Here is an 18,866-nt window from a genome sequence, read left to right on the forward strand (position 1 = left end):
AAACATAAAGCATCTCCATGCATGAGGGGTGATCCTGATTGACCTAGGATCTTGGCTTAAGTGGAGGTGCTCTGTGTGCACAGGCTGATGCATGCATAGGACTACTTTACGCATGGGTAGAACATGTGGTGTGAGCCAGCAGCAGGGCCAGCAGTCCAATCGTGTTCCCCGTGAATGTGCAAAGGGTGATTTATATGAGCCCTGCTTTTGTTAACTCCCCCTTTTCTCTATATATAGTGCACACATTCGTCTCTCTGCATCCTTGTCACTGATAGCCCTGCCTGTTTTCCGTTCCCCTCTCTGTGGTGGTCCGCAGCCCCTCCTGTCGTTACTGTCCTCTCTTTTACTCAACCCAGAGTTTTCTCTGTTCCCCATCTCAGCCATTTTTCCTCTCCACACCCCACAGCATATGCTTGCTCACTCTCTCTTCTCACTGCACAGAAGCAGATGTCCCTGTTCCCTCCAACGGTTAAGCCCCTTTTTGTTTCTTTCTCCTTTCCACAGGTCTCCTGACACACGGATCTGTTACTTCCCTTTCTCTGTTTCCACTGCTATTGGTCTCACTTCACTACTCTCTCTAGTACCCTCTTTTTTTTCAATCTTTCTAGCACAATCCTATAGGTGTCTACTCAGAAATAAATCCCACAGAGTTCAATAGGACTTATTCCTAGGCAAGGGAGTGTAGGATTGCAGACTGTCCCTTTATACGCTCTGTTTCTACCCCCACCCTTAGCACTTCTTCTGCCTTGCTAAACTCAGCAAGAATACCTAAGGCATTCATTTTCTCAGCGGTTCACACATTAAGTGCCTTTCCATATATTATTTGTCAGCAAACCTGGGTTAGCGACTAAGTGTTTGTGATAGGGAGTTGGAGCCAATCCTAGCTCTGCTGTGTTTAGTGATATGATACATGCATTTACAAACAAGTATTTGGCTCATTTGCTCATTACATTTTTAGAGGTATGCTTTTCAACGTGTAAATCTGCCTTGAAGGGGGTCTTATAGGCAGGAAACCATTGAACATGGTGATCTGGTTGCAAAAGGCTAGTAAACTCTACAGCCAAGTCGACCGCAAAGCTTTGACTCTAGGGAAATGAAAAGCTATGTAGAATATAATGCAGGTATCTTCCTGGACTTCTCTGCTGGAGGGCCCAAAACAGGCAGGGTGGGTGCTGCAGTTGGCTGACAGCCCTGCTTAGGTTGTGCAGCTCTATCTAGCAACAGAAGGAATAGAATATCATAACTCACTATCTATAAAAGCCCTGGATTTTGTTTGTCATTCATGTCTGGAGCTTCTCTCCCTCCTTTATTTAGTTGCCACTCAGCTGAGGAAAAAGGTCCCTTCATTTCTGGTTAACATAAGCTGTGCCTGCGCTCATGTAACAAATCACTGTAAGCTCTGATTCTAGGGGTTTGCTCGCCACATCATCCATAGATGGAGACAGATAGTTAACCTATTCAAGTGCAAAATGAGAGACTTGAAAGAATATTCACTCCAGCTTCTTCAAGAATTATATAATCTTAGTCACTAGAGTCTGGAAAACAATTATTAGCTGACACCTAGTCAATTCACCTGCCAGAGGATGAATTTTTCCTACTATGTAATTATTTACAATACAACAAATTTCAGCTATAATAGCTTATGCTATGCTGTAATCGCATTCTCAAAACACCAGATAGGAAAGTGCTTGAGGGAATACAACCGCTGTGAAATTTTCAAGCAGCATGTGATGTCTTTAACTATTATGCCAGCAGCACACAGCCTTGTGCTTTTATGTTTTCTTACAGTTTTAGAGTACAGGTATATGAGAGTGCTTGCTTGCAGCTGTACTCTTAAGGTCGGTAGGCAGATATATTTGTAGGTACAGTATATTCCTGCGTATAAGACTACTTTTTAACCCAGGAAAATCTTCTCAAAAGTCAGGGGTCGTCTTATACGCTGGGTCGTATTTCTTATACAGTGAGTATATCCCAAACTCTATATTTTAACTGGAAAAGTTGGGGGTCGTCTTATATGCCCAGTCGTCTTATACGCCGGAATATATGGTATATATCCAAAGCTATCTCTCTTTTGGACTTCTGTCCTGTCCTTTTCCCTAGTGGGTAAGTTATGGCTGTTTTAAAAAACACACACACACACGAAAGTAAATATATTTTGCATGAGATAAATAAAAATGTGTTGGTAACAAAATGAAATATCAGCTTATTCTTCACAGTTATCATGCCACCTGCCTCTTGCATTTCATCACAGGAGTCCCAGGGACACTTGTAAAAGGGATGTGGATTGCACCAGAGATGGAGTACTTCTAGAACAGGCATCCCCAAACTTCGGCCCTCCAGATGTTTTGGACTACAGTTCCCATCATTCCGGACCACTGATCCTGTTAGCTAGGGGTCATGGGAGTTGTAGGCCAAAACATCTGGAGGGCCGCAGTTTGGGGATGCCTGTTCTAGAATTTTCCTGTCCAGAGGACATAAAGTCTTCTTAGTTGTGTGGTGCCATTTAAATAATTATATGTAAAGTCTTCCTTAATACAGTTGTGGACTATGTGAACTTCAAATGTCTTCTAGGGTGAGTGGACTAGGGGCAGAAGACCAAAAGTGAGCAGGGACCCCACAAAATCTTCAGTACTGTTGAATATGTCCCCAAAAGTCTTAGGCAGAGAATAGCCAGGGGGCTCTTCACCATGGAGAGGAGGCTCCACATGATCAAGAGGCAGTGGGGCTACATTGCATTAGGCATGGGTGTCTGGAGTGCAGAAAGCCATATATGTAGATCGCTATGCATTCTGTGGAACCCTGACCCATGTCAGAACACATAGAAGCCTACATGTGTACAGATCTATATAAGTAGATTTCCCTTTTGCAGACATCCACATCAAACATTTGGTTGTGACAAGGAATCTCTGACAGGACTGCTGCCCCTTGATCACGTATGAAAGGGGCTTATGTTAGGCAAACAATATGAAATTGCTCAGAAATGGAATATTCAAAGAGAGATCCTTACATGTGGACACATTTGTCTCTTAAGTCACTTATCATAAATTATCTCTTCAGCAAATAGATGAACTCTCTTCCTCCTCCTCTCCGCTGCCTTCGAAAGAAAATGTTAGCCCTCCAGCTCACAGGCAGTCTTGTCAAGGCTAAAACCACTATAGCACCCTACCAGGAGCACTAGTTTGCTCCACCTGACATTTTTAGGGGGAAATGTGGCTGGGTTGTAAAATATTTCTGGGTTTGAACATGGAAATTTCTGGTTTTAAAAAGATCACCATCATCCTTATTCTACTTAAGGTTCTCTTGGTTTAAAGCAATATGCCATGCTGATTATCAAAGTAGATAAAGGGGAGTATTTGTCCAGGATCACTATAAAATGAACACAGCAGGGTGTTTAACACTAGGAAAACCTGGGTTATGTGGAGAAAAATAAGTAAATGGAACAGCAGGTAATTTAAAAGGTGGTGGTCCACCCCCCAATAGTAACTTAGTATGGTCTTGAAAGAAATCTACTCTGGCTGTTATGCCCTTTAGTATCCTTCCATATTCAGTTATGTGACCAAAAGGCTGATTCCCCTTAAGAACGGTAAAGGTTGAAAACACATACAAACATAGGAAGCACACACCAATATATGCATGTGCATGCTTAATTTTCCTCTCTTACACAAACATTTAAAATGATGTGTATTTTAAAGTATATTTTATTGTAAACCACTTGGAGGTTATGTACAGCTCAGCAGTATACAAATTTTGTTAAATAAATAAACGAACAACTCCTTTTTCTGCACAAACATATTTGTACAGAGAACCAGGCAGGTTCCCCTGACGTTAGCTTAGTTGTATACCAGGCCTACAGAACATAAGGCCCATTAACAATTATGGCACTTCCATGGCTAAGGACCGCTGGGACATTTAATTTCCTTTTATTTCAATATACGTATATCCTGGTTTTCTGACACATACTGAAGCAGCTAACAACCTCATTTAAAAATAATAATAAATGAAAATTTAAAATCAGTTTTAAAAAGACATATCACAGATAATTAAAAATGCTGAGGCTGCCAGGTGTTGAAGGCCTATGGAAACAAGTAGGTCTTTACTTCCTATATACTGTAAAAACAAATGAAGGAGAATCCATATTCTATAATCTATGCACTGCCACAAAAAAGAATGTCAAACATCCATTCTTTGCAGCCCATTTCTACCTTACTGTGCATGAGTACAAAAATCTCTCAAGCTCATAGACTCATTAACAGGTGGCGTGAGGTTGGTAGACTGATCCTTCTCTTTCTCTGGATTCAGAGGTAGTCAGTGGAACTGACACCATTTTTGACAGCATAATTCATTCAGCTGGCCATGCTATATAGCCTTTTTGCGTCAGAAACTCCTTCAGTGCGTAAATTGGTTAGAAAAAGAGAGGTTAGGGCCGGATTCAACTAAGCTGGAGCACTGGTGGAAGCCAGTACAAGGACTCCTGGTAGCACGGTTGAGCTCCCCCCCCCCTCCATGTACCTCCTGCATCTCCCTCAGATCTGCTCTGGATGTTCAGGAGAACCCCCTGAACGGTACAGGGAGGGAAGATGGGAAATCAATCCATCTGGCAAGCAGAAATGCTTGTTCTGACACAACAATAATATTAGCACAACATTGCATTCCACCCTTTGTGTCCTCTTACCATGGGCTTCAGGCCCCTTTACGGGACCACCTCTCCTGGTATGCCCCACAGAGGACCTTAAGGTCCATGAATAACCATAGTTTAGAGGTCCCGGGCCCTAAGGAAGTCAGACTATCTTCCACCAGGGCCTTTTCAGTGATGGCTCCGACCTGGTGGAATGCTCTGTCCCATGAGACTACGGCCCTACAGGATTTAACCTCCTTCCGCCAGGTCTGTAAGACAGAGCTATTCTGCCTGGCCTTTAATTTGAACTCAGCCTGATCTAATTTGAACTCCAGCCTATTTCCCCCCCCCTTTTATGAAGATTACCCGCTCTGGGACCCCACAGCTAATTCTCCCCTGGCCACCTCGCTGGCCCAAGTAGGTCTAATTTAGCCAGCTAGCCCTGGTGACTATCTAATGTTTATTGGATGGACTTTCCCCAAATTGATTCTTGAACTTGAATTTTATTGTTATTCATGCTTTTATACTGTATTTTATGCTGCTTTTATGTTGTATTACAATTAAGTGTTTTGAATTTGTTGTTAGCCACCCTGAGTTTTTGAACTGGGAAGGGCAGGGTATAAAAAAATTATTTATTATTATTTATTAGGGAAGAGAAGAGATAATTAAGAAGGTCAGAAATAGAGTGGGAAAAGACTCAAAGAAGAAAAGGGAGTAATAGAGATGAGGATGCAGAGAGACAGGGAAATGAGAGAGAAGCTGGTACAGATTGCGGGGAAGAGAGTTCTATTGCACAGCAGATATGATGGTTGAGAGCAAGAGGAAAGGAGGAGATGAGGATCCTGTGACAAATAGGATGTGCTGGGTGAAAGTACGATAAGTGAGAGCAGCTATAGAAGGACCTGAGGTAGTTCAGATAGAATACAGAGCAGGGGGGCATGGGAGTTAACAGGGAAGTGGTTAAAAAGAAAATACGGAGTATAACTATTGGCCAAAATGCTTGCTCATTGTTGATGGAGTAAAGCAGTCCTAAAAGTGTCCCTTGGTAATTTAGTTTTACACCCTTGTTGTAAAGAAATGCCATAATAGCAATAGCTCCTCTTCTTTTCCAGGCCTGCAAGTGGGTTGTTCCATTTTCATTCCCTTACCAAAAGTGCAGGAGGGAGGAGCCCAGTGGAGACAGTGCACATGGGCACCATGCTCCCCTCCTGCATTGAGAGCGGATGTCCTACTTGTCCCATTTTCTCTCTGCCAGGTATTTTCTGGGTTGCAAGATAATAATAATAATAATTTTATTTATACCCCGCCCATCTGGCTGGGTTTCTCCAGCCACTCTGGGCAGCTTCCAACAGAAGAATAAAATAATCGATTAAAGATTTAAAAGCCTCCCTAAACAGGGCTGCCTTCAGATGTTTTCTAAAAATCTGTTAACTGTTTTTCTCTTTGACATCTGATGGGAGGGCGTTCCACAGGGCGGGCGCCACTACCGAGAAGGCCCTCTGCCTGGTTCCCTGCAACTTGGCTTCTCACAACGAGGGAACCAGAAATAAATCTGTTTGTATACTGCTAGAAAGAAAACACTTCACTAAATTTCAGCAAAAATGTTAAGCATGTGCCTAGCATTGCTCTCCTATTGCAAATGATGTGACTTAACTTTGGCTGGGGTGGGTGGGTGGGTGCGCACAAGATAGGAATAAAACTGGATTTTATTTTATTTTAAGCTGCAGCTCTTTTCTCACTTGTTATTTATAGCATAAACTATTTTGTTTCTTCACCTTTTGATCTCTCTTGTTCACTGTATACTATTAACACCCTTAATTCTTATGAAACATTAGTCATTTAGTGCAAGGTGTTTTCCATTATATTGAGCTTTCATAATAGTCTGCATGCAGTTATTTGTAAATCTGGGCTTGTGGCATGAGTGAATACTAACTGCTGTTATTCACCTTCGTGTTTTTGATGTTAATGATTCAAAGATATTTAAAGTACACCATAGACATAGTGGATTTGACAACAGAATTACAGACGTTTCAGTTACTTGTGAGAAAATGGTTAATTCTAAATTAATTTCTTTGAAGCCCGCCTGGAAATATGTTAGGCCCCACTTTGTTAGGAAGGATGGCATCCTGCTCCCAAATCAGTTGTTTTGTTGCTGGTGTTCTGTGCCTCTGTCTGGATGACTGACCATGAATAATGATGTCAGAGAACTGAAATGTGTAATTTCACCATCCCCAGCATGAGATCTGTTGCTTCACAACGTATTGCTGTGCCTGTATTTTAATTCTGTAAGGTTTACAGGTTTTCGTCTATGCTCATCCTCTAAGCCTTCCTCAGCTGCTTTTGTTCAGAGCATCAGCAAGAGTTTGTTTCAGCAACTCCCACTTTCTTGGCAAGGGGGTGTACAAGGCTAATATAATCCTACTATATACATTCATTCTTTTCATTTTATTCTTTGTCTCAAACCTTTGCTCTCATAAAGTCTCCCCGTCTTTCATTCCAGTGTTTTGCACCACTGAATTTTCCTCTGACTTTACCACCTTCATCTCACCTACTTAACCCTACGGGACCTTCTGAAGATAACTACATGTGTTGCTCTTTAAAATCTGTGCGGTGAAAAGTGCATGCCTGGCATGTATGAGTGACAACATGGGGGGGGGAGGGTTTGTTCTGCCCAGTGGTGTCCCAATATACATGCTAATAGTAAAAAGACACATTGCCATATTTTGAGTTGCATGCTTAGCTGGATATGCCAATTAAACTCTGTATTCTAAAAAGGGATGTATCAAAGTGCCCCTAACTGAGAGGGTGATGTAAAAACAAAATCTGCTCTCCCTTCAATGTGAACAATTATAAGACTAATTATCTGTGTTCTATTTAGAATTTTGGACTTTGGTTGAATGCATCAGCCTTTAAGCAAGTGTCATGGGAACATTTGAGTTTTGGCATAGGGAGTGATTGGAAACAAGACTGTGATTAGATGACCCTTTTATTTTCCTTTCTAAGCAAAGAGTAAGAGCCACATTATTAACCAGAATGGGTGCCTGTGAATAGGTAATTTAAACAAACTGAGGAAGGCTGCAATCATTTCAAGTGCTCTGTAACTAAGTTTGTGCGCCAATCATTTAGTCCCCCTAATGGTTCAGGTGGATTACTACAAGTAATATGCTGTGCTTGTGCAAGACACAAATAACTGTAGACAGCATCCCGGACACGTTGCAAGTAGGGTCCTATGGGAAAGAATTGGGGAAGGGGATGTGGAGAAATGCCAAGCTATAGCTGTCACTCTTGTTTAAAACTACATACCCCATAGAAAATGATGTGCCTAAAATGGTTAGGGCAGGAGCCAGAAATCCAAATTTTTGGACTCTCTTTCTAGCCTTTAGAGAGGAAGTGAGGAATGATGTCCATTTCTACATCCTTTATTGATGTTATGCACACATTAATTGCACCCTTGGCTAATTAGAAACAGATTGGTGGAGTGTGAAAATCTCTTCTTAAAATTTTTTTTACTTTGAAATATAGTTTAAAATCTTGTTTTTCTTCAGTTTGCCATTTAGTCCCATATTTTTCTTTATTGTTTCTGGCAAAATTGAAGAAAATAATGTCAATATAAAAGAGGTATGGGAAAGAACAGAAATTCCAGCACTTTGGCTTGTTCCCGTGAAAGCGCATATTACGTTGGCATTTCATTTTTTAAATGATGGTTTAATCCTTCTGGAGCGATTCAGGTAGTAGGAGCTGGGTGAGTGCAAAGTAAATAGGTGCCAAGAGGTATGGCAAGAGGTGCTTGCAAAGAGGCAGGTGTGAGGAGGATTTTGTTGGTATGGCGGCAGCAGCGGCAGCGCATATAGCAGGGAGATGCTGAATGGCTGGGGTGGAAGCTGGGGAGAGAAGCTGGGCCAGGGGCATAAAGCAAACATCATTAGAAAAGACAAAGATAAGAAGCAAACAGAGCAGCCAAGCCTGGCATTAAACAAATACTCTGTCAAAACACAAAAGCTGCATTTAAATCATGCAAGAAGTCCTCCCTGGAGCAGGAGACCACAGAAGTAAGGAAAGAGGAAATACACACTTGGCGACACCCTCCTGCCAGCCACTGGGATGGCCAAGAGACAGAGAATAATCCACATAAAGAGCTAGAAAGCTTAGCGTTTCTTTCTTCAGATGCTGCCAGAAGCACCTTTCATATATTTTTCCTTCCTGGGATTTCTGTGTGAAGTTATTCCTAGACAGCTTATGAAAATACATGTGGGATTTTCAGGAAGAATCTATGAACATCCCTGCACATGTAGTGGCCTCATTTGGCCTCCATTTCCTTTCCCGCCCTGTGCATATAAGCAAGCCAATGTCCTGTTGCCAGCTATGGTCAGTGGTACCCATAAAACACTGAATGGGTGCTAAGCGAGCCTGAGTCTGGTTCTGTGCCTCTTGATGATCAGAAGAGCAAGCCTTGCTCTTAAATGATTTGGTTTTTAGCCTGTTTTTTATTGTTCTGTGGTGCTTAATGTTTTGCTTTATAGTTTCTGACAGTATTGTACACACACACACACTCGCGTCATGGTTCTGTTTGGATGAAGAGCAGTTCAGAAAGTTTGTAAATAAAATAAATGATAGAAGCAGCCCACTGGGTAGGGACCAATGCCAAATGGGGAGACCCTTGCAACCAAAATCCATCACTGCCATATTTTGGGGCAGAATGGGGATGATTTCCCAGTCTCATTATGAGCCACATGCAAATAACATTCTCGGGCTTCATCATCTGGCCAATAGCTGCATGGCCACACTAATGAAACAGAGGTAGAATTTTTCCCAGCACAGGTTTGCAAAAGATGTACGTGCTCATCTGCTGGTTTCAGCGCCGGAGGGTGTCTGCCCTCAAAGCGGTTTTAGTGGAGACCAAAGAGAAAAGGCAGTCATTTTGTAACAGAAGCAGATGTGGTGTTTCCAACAGTAACCAATCCCATACAGGATTTGCTGTACCAAAAACAAAACAGGAGGCCATAGCATTTTACAGGGAAAGCTTGACCTTATTCTCTTGATTTCTTCATTGGGACTGTCTTTAGAGACAGATGGGTTATAAGGCACTTCAAATGTCATCGTAAAGGTGGTGCAGAAGAAGAAACGCTATTCAGTGCTCTGTTCTGAGAGCAGCAAAGCAAATCCCCACGCCATTTCATCAGGCTGCTATTCAATTCCCTGAAAGTGTTACCAAGTCCAAGCCATGATGCCATGTGAAACCCCTCAAGATCTTGCAAAGCTTATGCAGAGCTGCCGCAAGCAAACAGTGCCATGTAGAAGGGCCTTTACCTTGAAAATTGGCATAGTATTTACCTATTGGAAAGTATTTACCTATTGCAAGACTGAGCAAGATGCTGTGTTTGGGTTTTTACTGCTCATAGGCATGCCCAATATGCGATTAACATTAACCTTACTGTTAGTTGATGTGGTCTTACTGAATGCAGGAAAGAAGTTTCCTCTGTTGCTGAACACTGTGTAGTGATAAGAGTATTCTAGTGATGAACACATTTTCAGGTGGTACATGGGCAACATCAAGCCCCATATAGTTCTAGCCTGAACTGCTGTCAGTTATAACAAAAATGGAAATTGAGGCCTCTCTTCTCATGTCGAGAACAGGGGCACTAGGAAGGGACAACTGCATTGTCACAAATATTCAGGTGGGTAAAAACTGTAATAGAAGAAAGTCGATTGGGGGGGGGGAATGGGTAGGCTTGAAAAATACTGTAGCCAATATGGGAAGAAAAAGTCTGATTCATTGAGTTTCCAAGAACTGTAACACTTTCGAAGGTGGGGTTTTTATTCCCCATCTCTCTCTTTTGCCTTGTTGTCTTGGCCGGCTCTTTTGTTTATACGGCCCCCGTTCGACCTTTTAAATTGCTGTTAATGTTTTAGCGTAACGAATTAGTCTCTCATCACGAATCAGGACTCGAAATAAAAAAAAAACCCTCCGAGGCCAACATCCTGAAATTGGGGTCATTCTCATTTGCAAGGCAGAGAATCTGAGAACCTTAATGCAAGGAAATTTATTCAAAGGCAGAGCCCCGACGTGATTAGGCCCTTTGTAATTATAGCTCGGAGAGATTCCACTCCAGCCTCCTGCCTCCCTCATGGATTAGCAAGTGAGTCGGAAAAATACACAGGATTTAATTAGAGGCAAATTAAAATTGGTAATGAAATAGGGGCAGTAGCAAATGGCAGGGAGCTGGAAGGGGGAAAAGGGAGCTAGTATCTCTCGGGGCAACACTGCCTGTGTACGTGCATTTTCTTTATTTTACATTTAGAAATGTAAAGATGGGCAACACAGAATAAAGAGGAAGGATGGGCTGTGTGATGGGGGGGGATGAGGATTTCCAAGTAGGAGCTGGCATTGGCAATTCATTTCCCAGCACGATATTTAGTTTGCTTTCCCTCTCCCTCCCTTTTCTCTACATTTAGCCAATAATGAGCAATTACGTAGGCTGGTTTGTGGAAGCCCAGCAACCATTCTCAGTTCACTTCCGTGGGAGGTGAGAACAAGACACACAATCACAAAATGGCTCTTCCATGGAAGCTTTGTTAGCAAGTGTCCCAGAGAATGGAATGGTGTGGTCGCTGTCCTGCTGATCTCAGAATAACAGGGTTGAAACATTCTGCATAGCATGCTCTGCTGGAATGTCACACAATAGCCCTCTCCTTCTGCATTTCTGGCCAAGCCTTTTCCTAGCTGCTGGCATTTGTTGATCCCATCAATTGCCCTTGAAGGGGAGGGGCTCATCTTCCACTGCCACTGCTGGTGTGTGCTGCTGAGGGTACCTCGATGCCAGCTGTGATGTTTCTTTAGGATAGTCCAGAGGGATGGGAGCACATCCCTGCTGTTGTGAGGAGGTGGCTGGGACCAATCATGTTTAGGATGAGGTGAGGTGATAACTGATCAGGAAGTGGTGCTGACCCAGCCAACAATCTAGCTGAGTAATACAATGTAGGAGCATGTACAGTAGAGACAATACCCAAAACATCTAGCTATTACCATAAAGTGCAGATTGTTGTCTTCCGAAAATGGTAGACCCAAAGCATACCCCCCCCCCCATTATACTGAGAGACAGATTTTCAGGGTATGGGTAGCAGGTTGCTGACTAATCTGTAGGAGACTGCCTGCTAACAGAGGTATCCGCTGGAAGCGTTGCCGAGAGGGGTGTCTAGCGGAAGGTCTTCACGTGTTTTGACGTATTATTTATCTTCTTTCTGTCCTCCCTGTAGAATGCTGTACGCCACAACCTGAGCCTACACAAGTGCTTCGTCCGAGTGGAGAATGTCAAGGGAGCCGTCTGGACTGTAGATGAACTTGAGTACCAAAAGAGAAGGCCACCAAAGATGACAGGGTGTGTCAGACAGCTTGCCAGGCAGCTTCCATGGAAAGAGGAGTGCTGCAGTTGAATATGAGAATGGCTGGGAGTATGCAAAGGTCATCTATTGGGGGGGAGAGAGTACATAGGAGGGGAGCAGCAGCAAATCTTCCAACGACATGTTTCTCATCAGGGCTGCACACTCGGGGGCAGTATCATGAAAACAACCTGGCTGGTTAGGACCAAAGGTCCACCTGTCCTCAACTGTGCCCAGCCAGATGTTACTGAGAAATTTGCACACAGGGCTTGAAGGCAACAGCTGTCCTCTGAATTTGGCAGTATACCATGTCTGAACATACATCATTGCTAACATGTGTAGATAAATACCCAATGAATTTGAAGGGGGGAGGGGAGAAAGCTTTTTAAGCTGGTGACAACCACTGGTAAATCTTGTGGCTATGAGTTCTGTAAATGAATTAGTACTTTGTGAAGGAGTAAATATCCCTCTTCAAATGATTGGGATATAATCCCCATCTATTATCCCTGAGGTAAGCTCAGAAGAGGTTGAGAGGCCTGGGTTATTATTTTCATTCCTGGAAGATTTCCCTATGAATTTATTCTTTTCAGAACCGTATTTTAGCGTTTGCTTCACTGATTAATATGTTTATTGCCTGTGCCAGTTTTCAGAACTGAACTTTAACATTGCACACTGCTCTATGATTATCACAGCTCTGTGTGTGTGTTCACTATTGCAAAGATGTACATGAGTATGCATTGCATTGGAAATATGGATTCTTGTTCTCTACCTGCAATGAGACAACAACCCTCTTGTCAGCAAACATTATTTATGGGTTGAAGAGGCATTCCCTCTTTTCTGTACAAAGGTTCATTTGAGGGTGGGGCAGTTGTATGGAACTGTCACATAAACATCACTGGCTATTTCCAGCCAAAGGAATAATTTTGTGAAGAGGGATGTGAGACATGTAAACTGACATATTTTCACTTTAACCAGTTTATCAGTAAATATTATAGGGGTACCAATGATAGTCATCCCTTTAAATTTATACAAAAAAACTGCAATCCTGCACACACTTACAGCATGTGTGATAGCTTGCCAGACAACATCCTTGGGAAGAGGAGAACAATCCTATTCGGCAAGCTGTCAGACACAGTATAAGTTTGTATAGGATTTCCATATAGTAAGCTCCATTGAACACAAAGGAACATCTTGAGTAGACAACCATAGGATAACAATGCAAGCATCATAGCAGTATGTAGCAGTAGCATTGCATGCACATAGGAGCATATTTCCACAGCAGAAAACATTCACCACTAGCAGAAACCACCAATGAAAGCTGCACAGGCAACAAACAGGGCACCACTAGTGGTATTCCATTTGTTGTATTGGCTCCTGTAGCCATAGAAAACCTGTTAGTGTATTTATGTACACAAACAAGAAATGGGGGAGAGAAGAGATTAAAAGAAACCCCTAGCCCTTCAGATTAAAAATCTCTGACAACTGTTGCAGTGTTTGTTCAATTTTCCTGGGGCACACCCAGTCTGGAGACATGTCTAAAATGAAAAAGCACAGACCACAGCAGAGCCTAGGACACGGTTGACATCTCAAGCAGGGCTGGCTAACCTGTGCTCTTCCAAATGCTGTACTCTTAACTCCCATCAGTCCTAGCTAGCATGGCCAATGGTCAGGAAAGATAAGCTTATAGTCCTGTAACATCTTTAGGTTTACTGGTTAGTCACTCCTGATCTAAAGATTTAGATTGTAGTAGATGGAGGGGGGGGGATCACATGGGACTGGTTACCATCTTCCAACCACAGTAGGGCATATTTTCAGACACTGAAAAGAGAGCCACCATTATCATTTCCCCTTAAGATGTAGTGATGGCCTCCAGCACAGATGGCTTTAAAGGAGGATTAGAGAAATTTATGGAGGATAAACCTGTCAGTGATTACTGGCCACGAGAATTATGTTCTACTCCACTTTTGAGGGCAGTATGCCCCTGAATGGCAGCTGCTGAGAATCATAAGCAAAGAGAACACTTTTGCACTCAGGTCATGCTTGCGGGCTTCCCATAGGCATCTGATTGGCTACTGTGAGAACAGGATGCTGGACTAGACGAGTCTTTGGTCTGATCCAGCGGGGCTCTTAGGTTCTTAACATTGGCAGCAACTATTGCAGCTGCTCTTCTGTAGTGTGTCTGTTTTTGCATCTTGTGCTTAGATAAGAGTGCTAACAGCTGCTTCTTTTGTTTGCAGGAGTCCAACTTTAGTCAAAAACATGATTTCTGGCCTTAGTTATGGAGCACTTAATGCCAGCTACCAGGTATGACCCACCAATGAACAAGTTTTATAGGTAATATTACTCCCATTAGAGAGAGCCATCCTTGTTTAGAGAGTGCTGTGTTCACAGTTCGTCCAACAAAGCAATCTCCCTGGTTCCTCATAGCAATGTGAGTATAGAAATAAAATATAGAAATCAAATGCATAAAAGGTGGCTTGGTTTTTCTGTTTCTCTCATCACATGATAGCCAGTGCTCCTTTCCCACAAGATATATTGGAGAACCAGACCAACCTAAGCAATCCCACTCTCCACAGTCATGTGAGAGCCCTCACTCCAAATGGGCCAGAAACCCACTTTACTGTTTGTTGCAGTAACAATGCAGTGCTCACTAATGTCCTCCAAGGCAATGTAAAAACCAATTGTTTTGGCAATAGTTGTAAGGAGTAAAGGATAGCAAATGGCAGAATATCTAAATAGCCTTGTTATCCCTCATCACAGCTGAGTGCCTTGCAGGATGGTAAATGTAATTGTCCTTTCAGCCTCCCCTCTCAGTAGACTAGGTTGGTAGACTAGGGTGTTGCAGGTCTATGGATAGGGAGAGGGTCCAAATAGGGAATAATTGTGCAGGTATCATTAGGATGATTACTGCTGAGGAACCAGTGACCTAGCACTATTTAACAAGTCCCCTAAATTAGACTTCAGAACACTCTTAACCAATGAGGTGGGTACCTGAACTTCCTCAGCACACACAAAAAGCTCACCTTTCTGACATCTACCTGAGTTTCATTCGCATGATTGTTGAAGGAATAAAACCAACACAGGAAAGTTTATTTACCTGTATAGAACTGGAGTTGCTTTGTAAACCTGCCATAATTTTCTTTTTGAATATTCATTAACTGTATTCCCACCCACAACACACCCACTAAATTGGTCTTTATTTAGGGAATGATACTGTACTATGGTATTTTTATTACTTGCATTTTGACTTTTTAGGCAGCCCTGGCTGAGAGCAACTTCCCTCTGCTGAACAGTCCCACCATGATCAACACAAGCTCCACTAGCGGCATGCTACATGTCGGCCATGATGATGTGAGCAGCACTGTGGAACAAGTCAACAGTAATGGCAGCAATAGCCCCAGGCTTTCACCACAGCAGTATAGGTAAGTTCAGACATGCCTTTTTCCCCTCTAGAGGCTTCCTTCTAGGCAAAAATGAATTGGAGCTCTGGTAGCTCCTGCATATTGGGCTGCCCTAGAAGTGCAATGACAGATACAGTAGTCTTTAAAATGCAGACATCTTCTAGACTTCATTAGTGGGTCAGGCTGTGCAACTTTTGGGGGGCCCATTTAAGATGCAAATACATGTACAACTTGAGTTTTGCCCTGCTGCTTGTGTCGTTCGGGGTGGGGGAGATAGCCCTGGGGTTCAAAACTGCCTTCTTGGGAATGCTAATGAATTGTCACCAGATTTCCAGTTAAAGGATACTTCGTTTTCACATCAGAACCCTCCTTCAAAATACAGTGGTACAGTGCCTTTTGGCAAGCTATAATGTCAGCATCACTGTTGGATAAGAGCCTGAGTGACTACAGTAGTACCTCGGGTTACGAACGCAATCCGTTCCGGGTCGCAGTTCGTAACCCGAAAAGGTCGCAAACCGAGTGCGCGCCGAAAACACTTCCGGGTTTGCGGAGTTCGTAACCCGAACTGTTCGCAACCCGAGCGGTTCGTAACCCGAGGTACGACTGTACTGCCTTACTCAGATGTAGTAAACCAGACATAAGCAAACTCGGCCCTCCAGATGTTATGGGACTCAACTCCCATCATCCCTGACCACTGGCCCTGTTAGCTAGGGATGATGGGAGTTGTAGTCCCAAAACATCTGGAGGGCCAACTTTGCCCATGCCTGTAGCAAACTACAGTGGTACCTCCGGTTGCGAACAGGATCCGTTCCAGAGGTCCAGCCAGATCCCAAGGTTTTCACAACCAGAGAGACTGCTTCTGTGCACACACTCGTTGCGAAAGTCTGGAAATATACTTCCGGGTTTGCCGCTTACGTATCCTGAAGTTTATGTAACCAGAGGGATACGTAAGCGGAGGTACGACTATCTGTGGTGGGTGGGTGTGTATAGGAGCCACACATTTAATGTCCAAAATATCAAATCATTGATTGTAATGACAAGGGCTTTCAGACCCTGTAATCATCCTCTGAGGCCCTTCTTCATGTGCCTCCTTCATGAGAGGTCTACAGGGTGGCAACACTAGAATGGGCATTTTCTGCAATGGCTTCCCATTTGTGGAATGCTCTCCCCCGGGCGGCTCGCCTGGTGCCTTCATTACATATCTTTAGGTGCCAGGTGGAAACGTTTCTCTATAACAGGCCTTTTAAATGTGTTTGTGGGAGAAGGGTTATTGGTTTGTTTTTATTATGCATTTTGTGTTTTTATGTTGTAAACCACTCTCTGATCTTTGGATGAATATGCAATAAATAAATAAATGATCAGCATTAAAATTCATCTGGGTAAACATTAACATCAGGTTAATCTGGAGAGTGCATGAGATTGCAATGAGTATAGACTAAATATTAAAATTGCTATAAAACACCCCCCAGCCCATGTAATTGATCCAAATGCTGCAAAGATTTCTGTTCCAAGGGAAACATGTTTAGACTTTAATATTTGGGATCTTGGAAAATTCAGGACTAATGTCCTTTCAGCCAAATGTTCAGTTTCTGCCTTGTTTCTTTTACTAATAATCTCCTGAAAGATCTTATTTTCCCTAGTAAAATCTTGTTCTAATTCTGCTTGGTTTCTCCAACTTTCCATTCTGCAGCCACCAAGTCCATGTGAAGGAAGAACCAACTGAGACAGAAGATGACAGCAGACCTGTTTCTCTCATGGCAACAACCAATCAGAATGTGACAATTCCTGATGACAGAGACATGGAGGAGGAGCTGCCAGTGGAAGACTTGTCTTAAGGGCCCTCCCTCCTCACCTAGGCCCAGCATTTCCCCAGAGACAAAGCAATGGCTCCCACCTCCTCAAGGTGACCTTCAGCGTTATCTTGTTTAAGGCACTTCTGCAAAGCAAAAGGGTTTCCTTGGGTCTACCCATTGCTGAAGGCACACACTTCTTTCCCTTCCTTACATCCCAGTGACTCTTAACAGACATTCACAGAGGGGGATGTGCAAAGAAACAAAAACCAGAGTTGAGCTTTTTCTTTAACTTTTTTTTTTATTTTATAACTGATAAACGAGGATGGTAGGTTGGTTCTGTCCGAAGACTTCTTTGTTGCCTTCCCCTGCTCCATCACCCCATTCTCATGGGGATAAAAAGAAGGTGTCTCGTATTGTCTGCTCTGTGTTTTGTCATTTTCAGCTCATATGCCATATTGTTTCCACAAATCAAGATTTTGGAAGCATCCAGTCCAGCAGGGGGCAGCATCCAAGCCATGGGCTTCTGTGAATGTCCCTCACTTTCCCATGGAAAGCATTTCTAATAACCTGCCAGTTTATCCCACTGAGAACTTTGCACTAGGAGGAATGTTTTTACACACGCACACACTTAGCATATATGCATACACAACTCACACACACCCTAGCACCATTTCGACGTACTGGAACAGCAGTTTGAAACTAGAACCCTACAGTGGCCCTGATGTTGTCCCAGCTTCTGTTCATTTCCTGAATGAGAGAGAAATGGGGGAAAACCGAGCTGGGTATAATGAATACACTGCAGGTCAACAAACAGCCAAAGGGTCTCTCACTGCCACACATAAAACCACTCGGTTATTCTTTCTCCAACCTGTGTTTGTGCCCCTGCAAGTTCAAGAAGTAGCCTTCTTTTACCAGTCATGCTTGACAGGCAGACTTCAGTCCACAAAGCTTTATTCACCACAAAACCCAGGGATGAATTTCCATTCCGCGCCATCACATACTGTGAAAATTTTACCAGAAGCCAACAGCCAGGTGATTGGACAGCAAGCTGCTGGAGCCCAGCATGAGACTGAATTCAGGGAAAGACTTCTGCAAGACAAACCTTTTGCTTGCTCCTCCCAGCTTCCATTCTGTCCCTTCCGTTTTCACCCATGCTGGGATAAGGCCAGAAAGCATGACTCTTGGTTGCTCATGTGGGAGTGAAGAGGTGGGTAAATGGGAAAGCCAAGTATATGCGAGTGGAGCTGACTTAGCAAAGCCAGCAAGATCTGAAGCACTTGTGGTGGGGGGAGGGGGAAGTGGGGACAGGCCAATATATGTGGCTGTAGAAACCAAGAGCCGGTTGACCATGCAAAACTCAAAGCAATATAAATGTAAGGTCAACAAACTTTTTCCTTCGTGACCAAACACAGCAACGCTATGATGAAGAACTCATTTCCTTCTAGACATTAGCTTGTCTAGTGGAAATATATCCAACCACACAATTGGTATGCTAGCAATTAGTTCCTAGATGTCAACTAAGGGGGAACAAAAGTTTCCAAAACGTTACAGTAGGATCTAGTACATCTTTCAGGTGAACAAACAGTGTTAACCAAAAACCCTTCCCACAGCCTTTTTATTTTATGTTAACTCATTGTCTGATGCCTCAAATTAGAATTTCAGGACGGAGAAGCAAGAGGA

At 43.1% G+C, this 18,866-nt stretch overlaps 1 protein-coding gene across 5 annotated transcripts in view; it reads left to right on the plus strand.

Annotated features, from left to right (window-relative positions):
- FOXP4 (forkhead box P4) overlaps window positions 1-17,599 on the plus strand; it is a 149,894-nt gene extending 132,295 nt beyond the window's left edge. For all 5 annotated transcript variants that reach the window (XM_035123076.3, XM_035123078.3, XM_035123080.3 and 2 more), the window contains 4 exons: window positions 11,870-11,991; window positions 14,230-14,296; window positions 15,248-15,414; window positions 17,084-17,599. In XM_035123076.3, coding sequence (XP_034978967.1) covers window positions 11,870-11,991; window positions 14,230-14,296; window positions 15,248-15,414; window positions 17,084-17,228 — 501 coding nt within the window. In that variant the 3' untranslated portion in view covers window positions 17,229-17,599. The remainder of the gene's footprint in view (window positions 1-11,869; window positions 11,992-14,229; window positions 14,297-15,247; window positions 15,415-17,083) is intronic.
- The last annotated feature ends 1,267 nt before the right edge of the window (window positions 17,600-18,866 follow it).

The sequence above is a fragment of the Zootoca vivipara genome, chromosome 7, assembly GCF_965207765.1.
Source record: "Zootoca vivipara chromosome 7, rZooViv2.hap1.1, whole genome shotgun sequence".
NCBI classification, from domain to species: domain Eukaryota; kingdom Metazoa; phylum Chordata; class Lepidosauria; order Squamata; family Lacertidae; genus Zootoca; species Zootoca vivipara.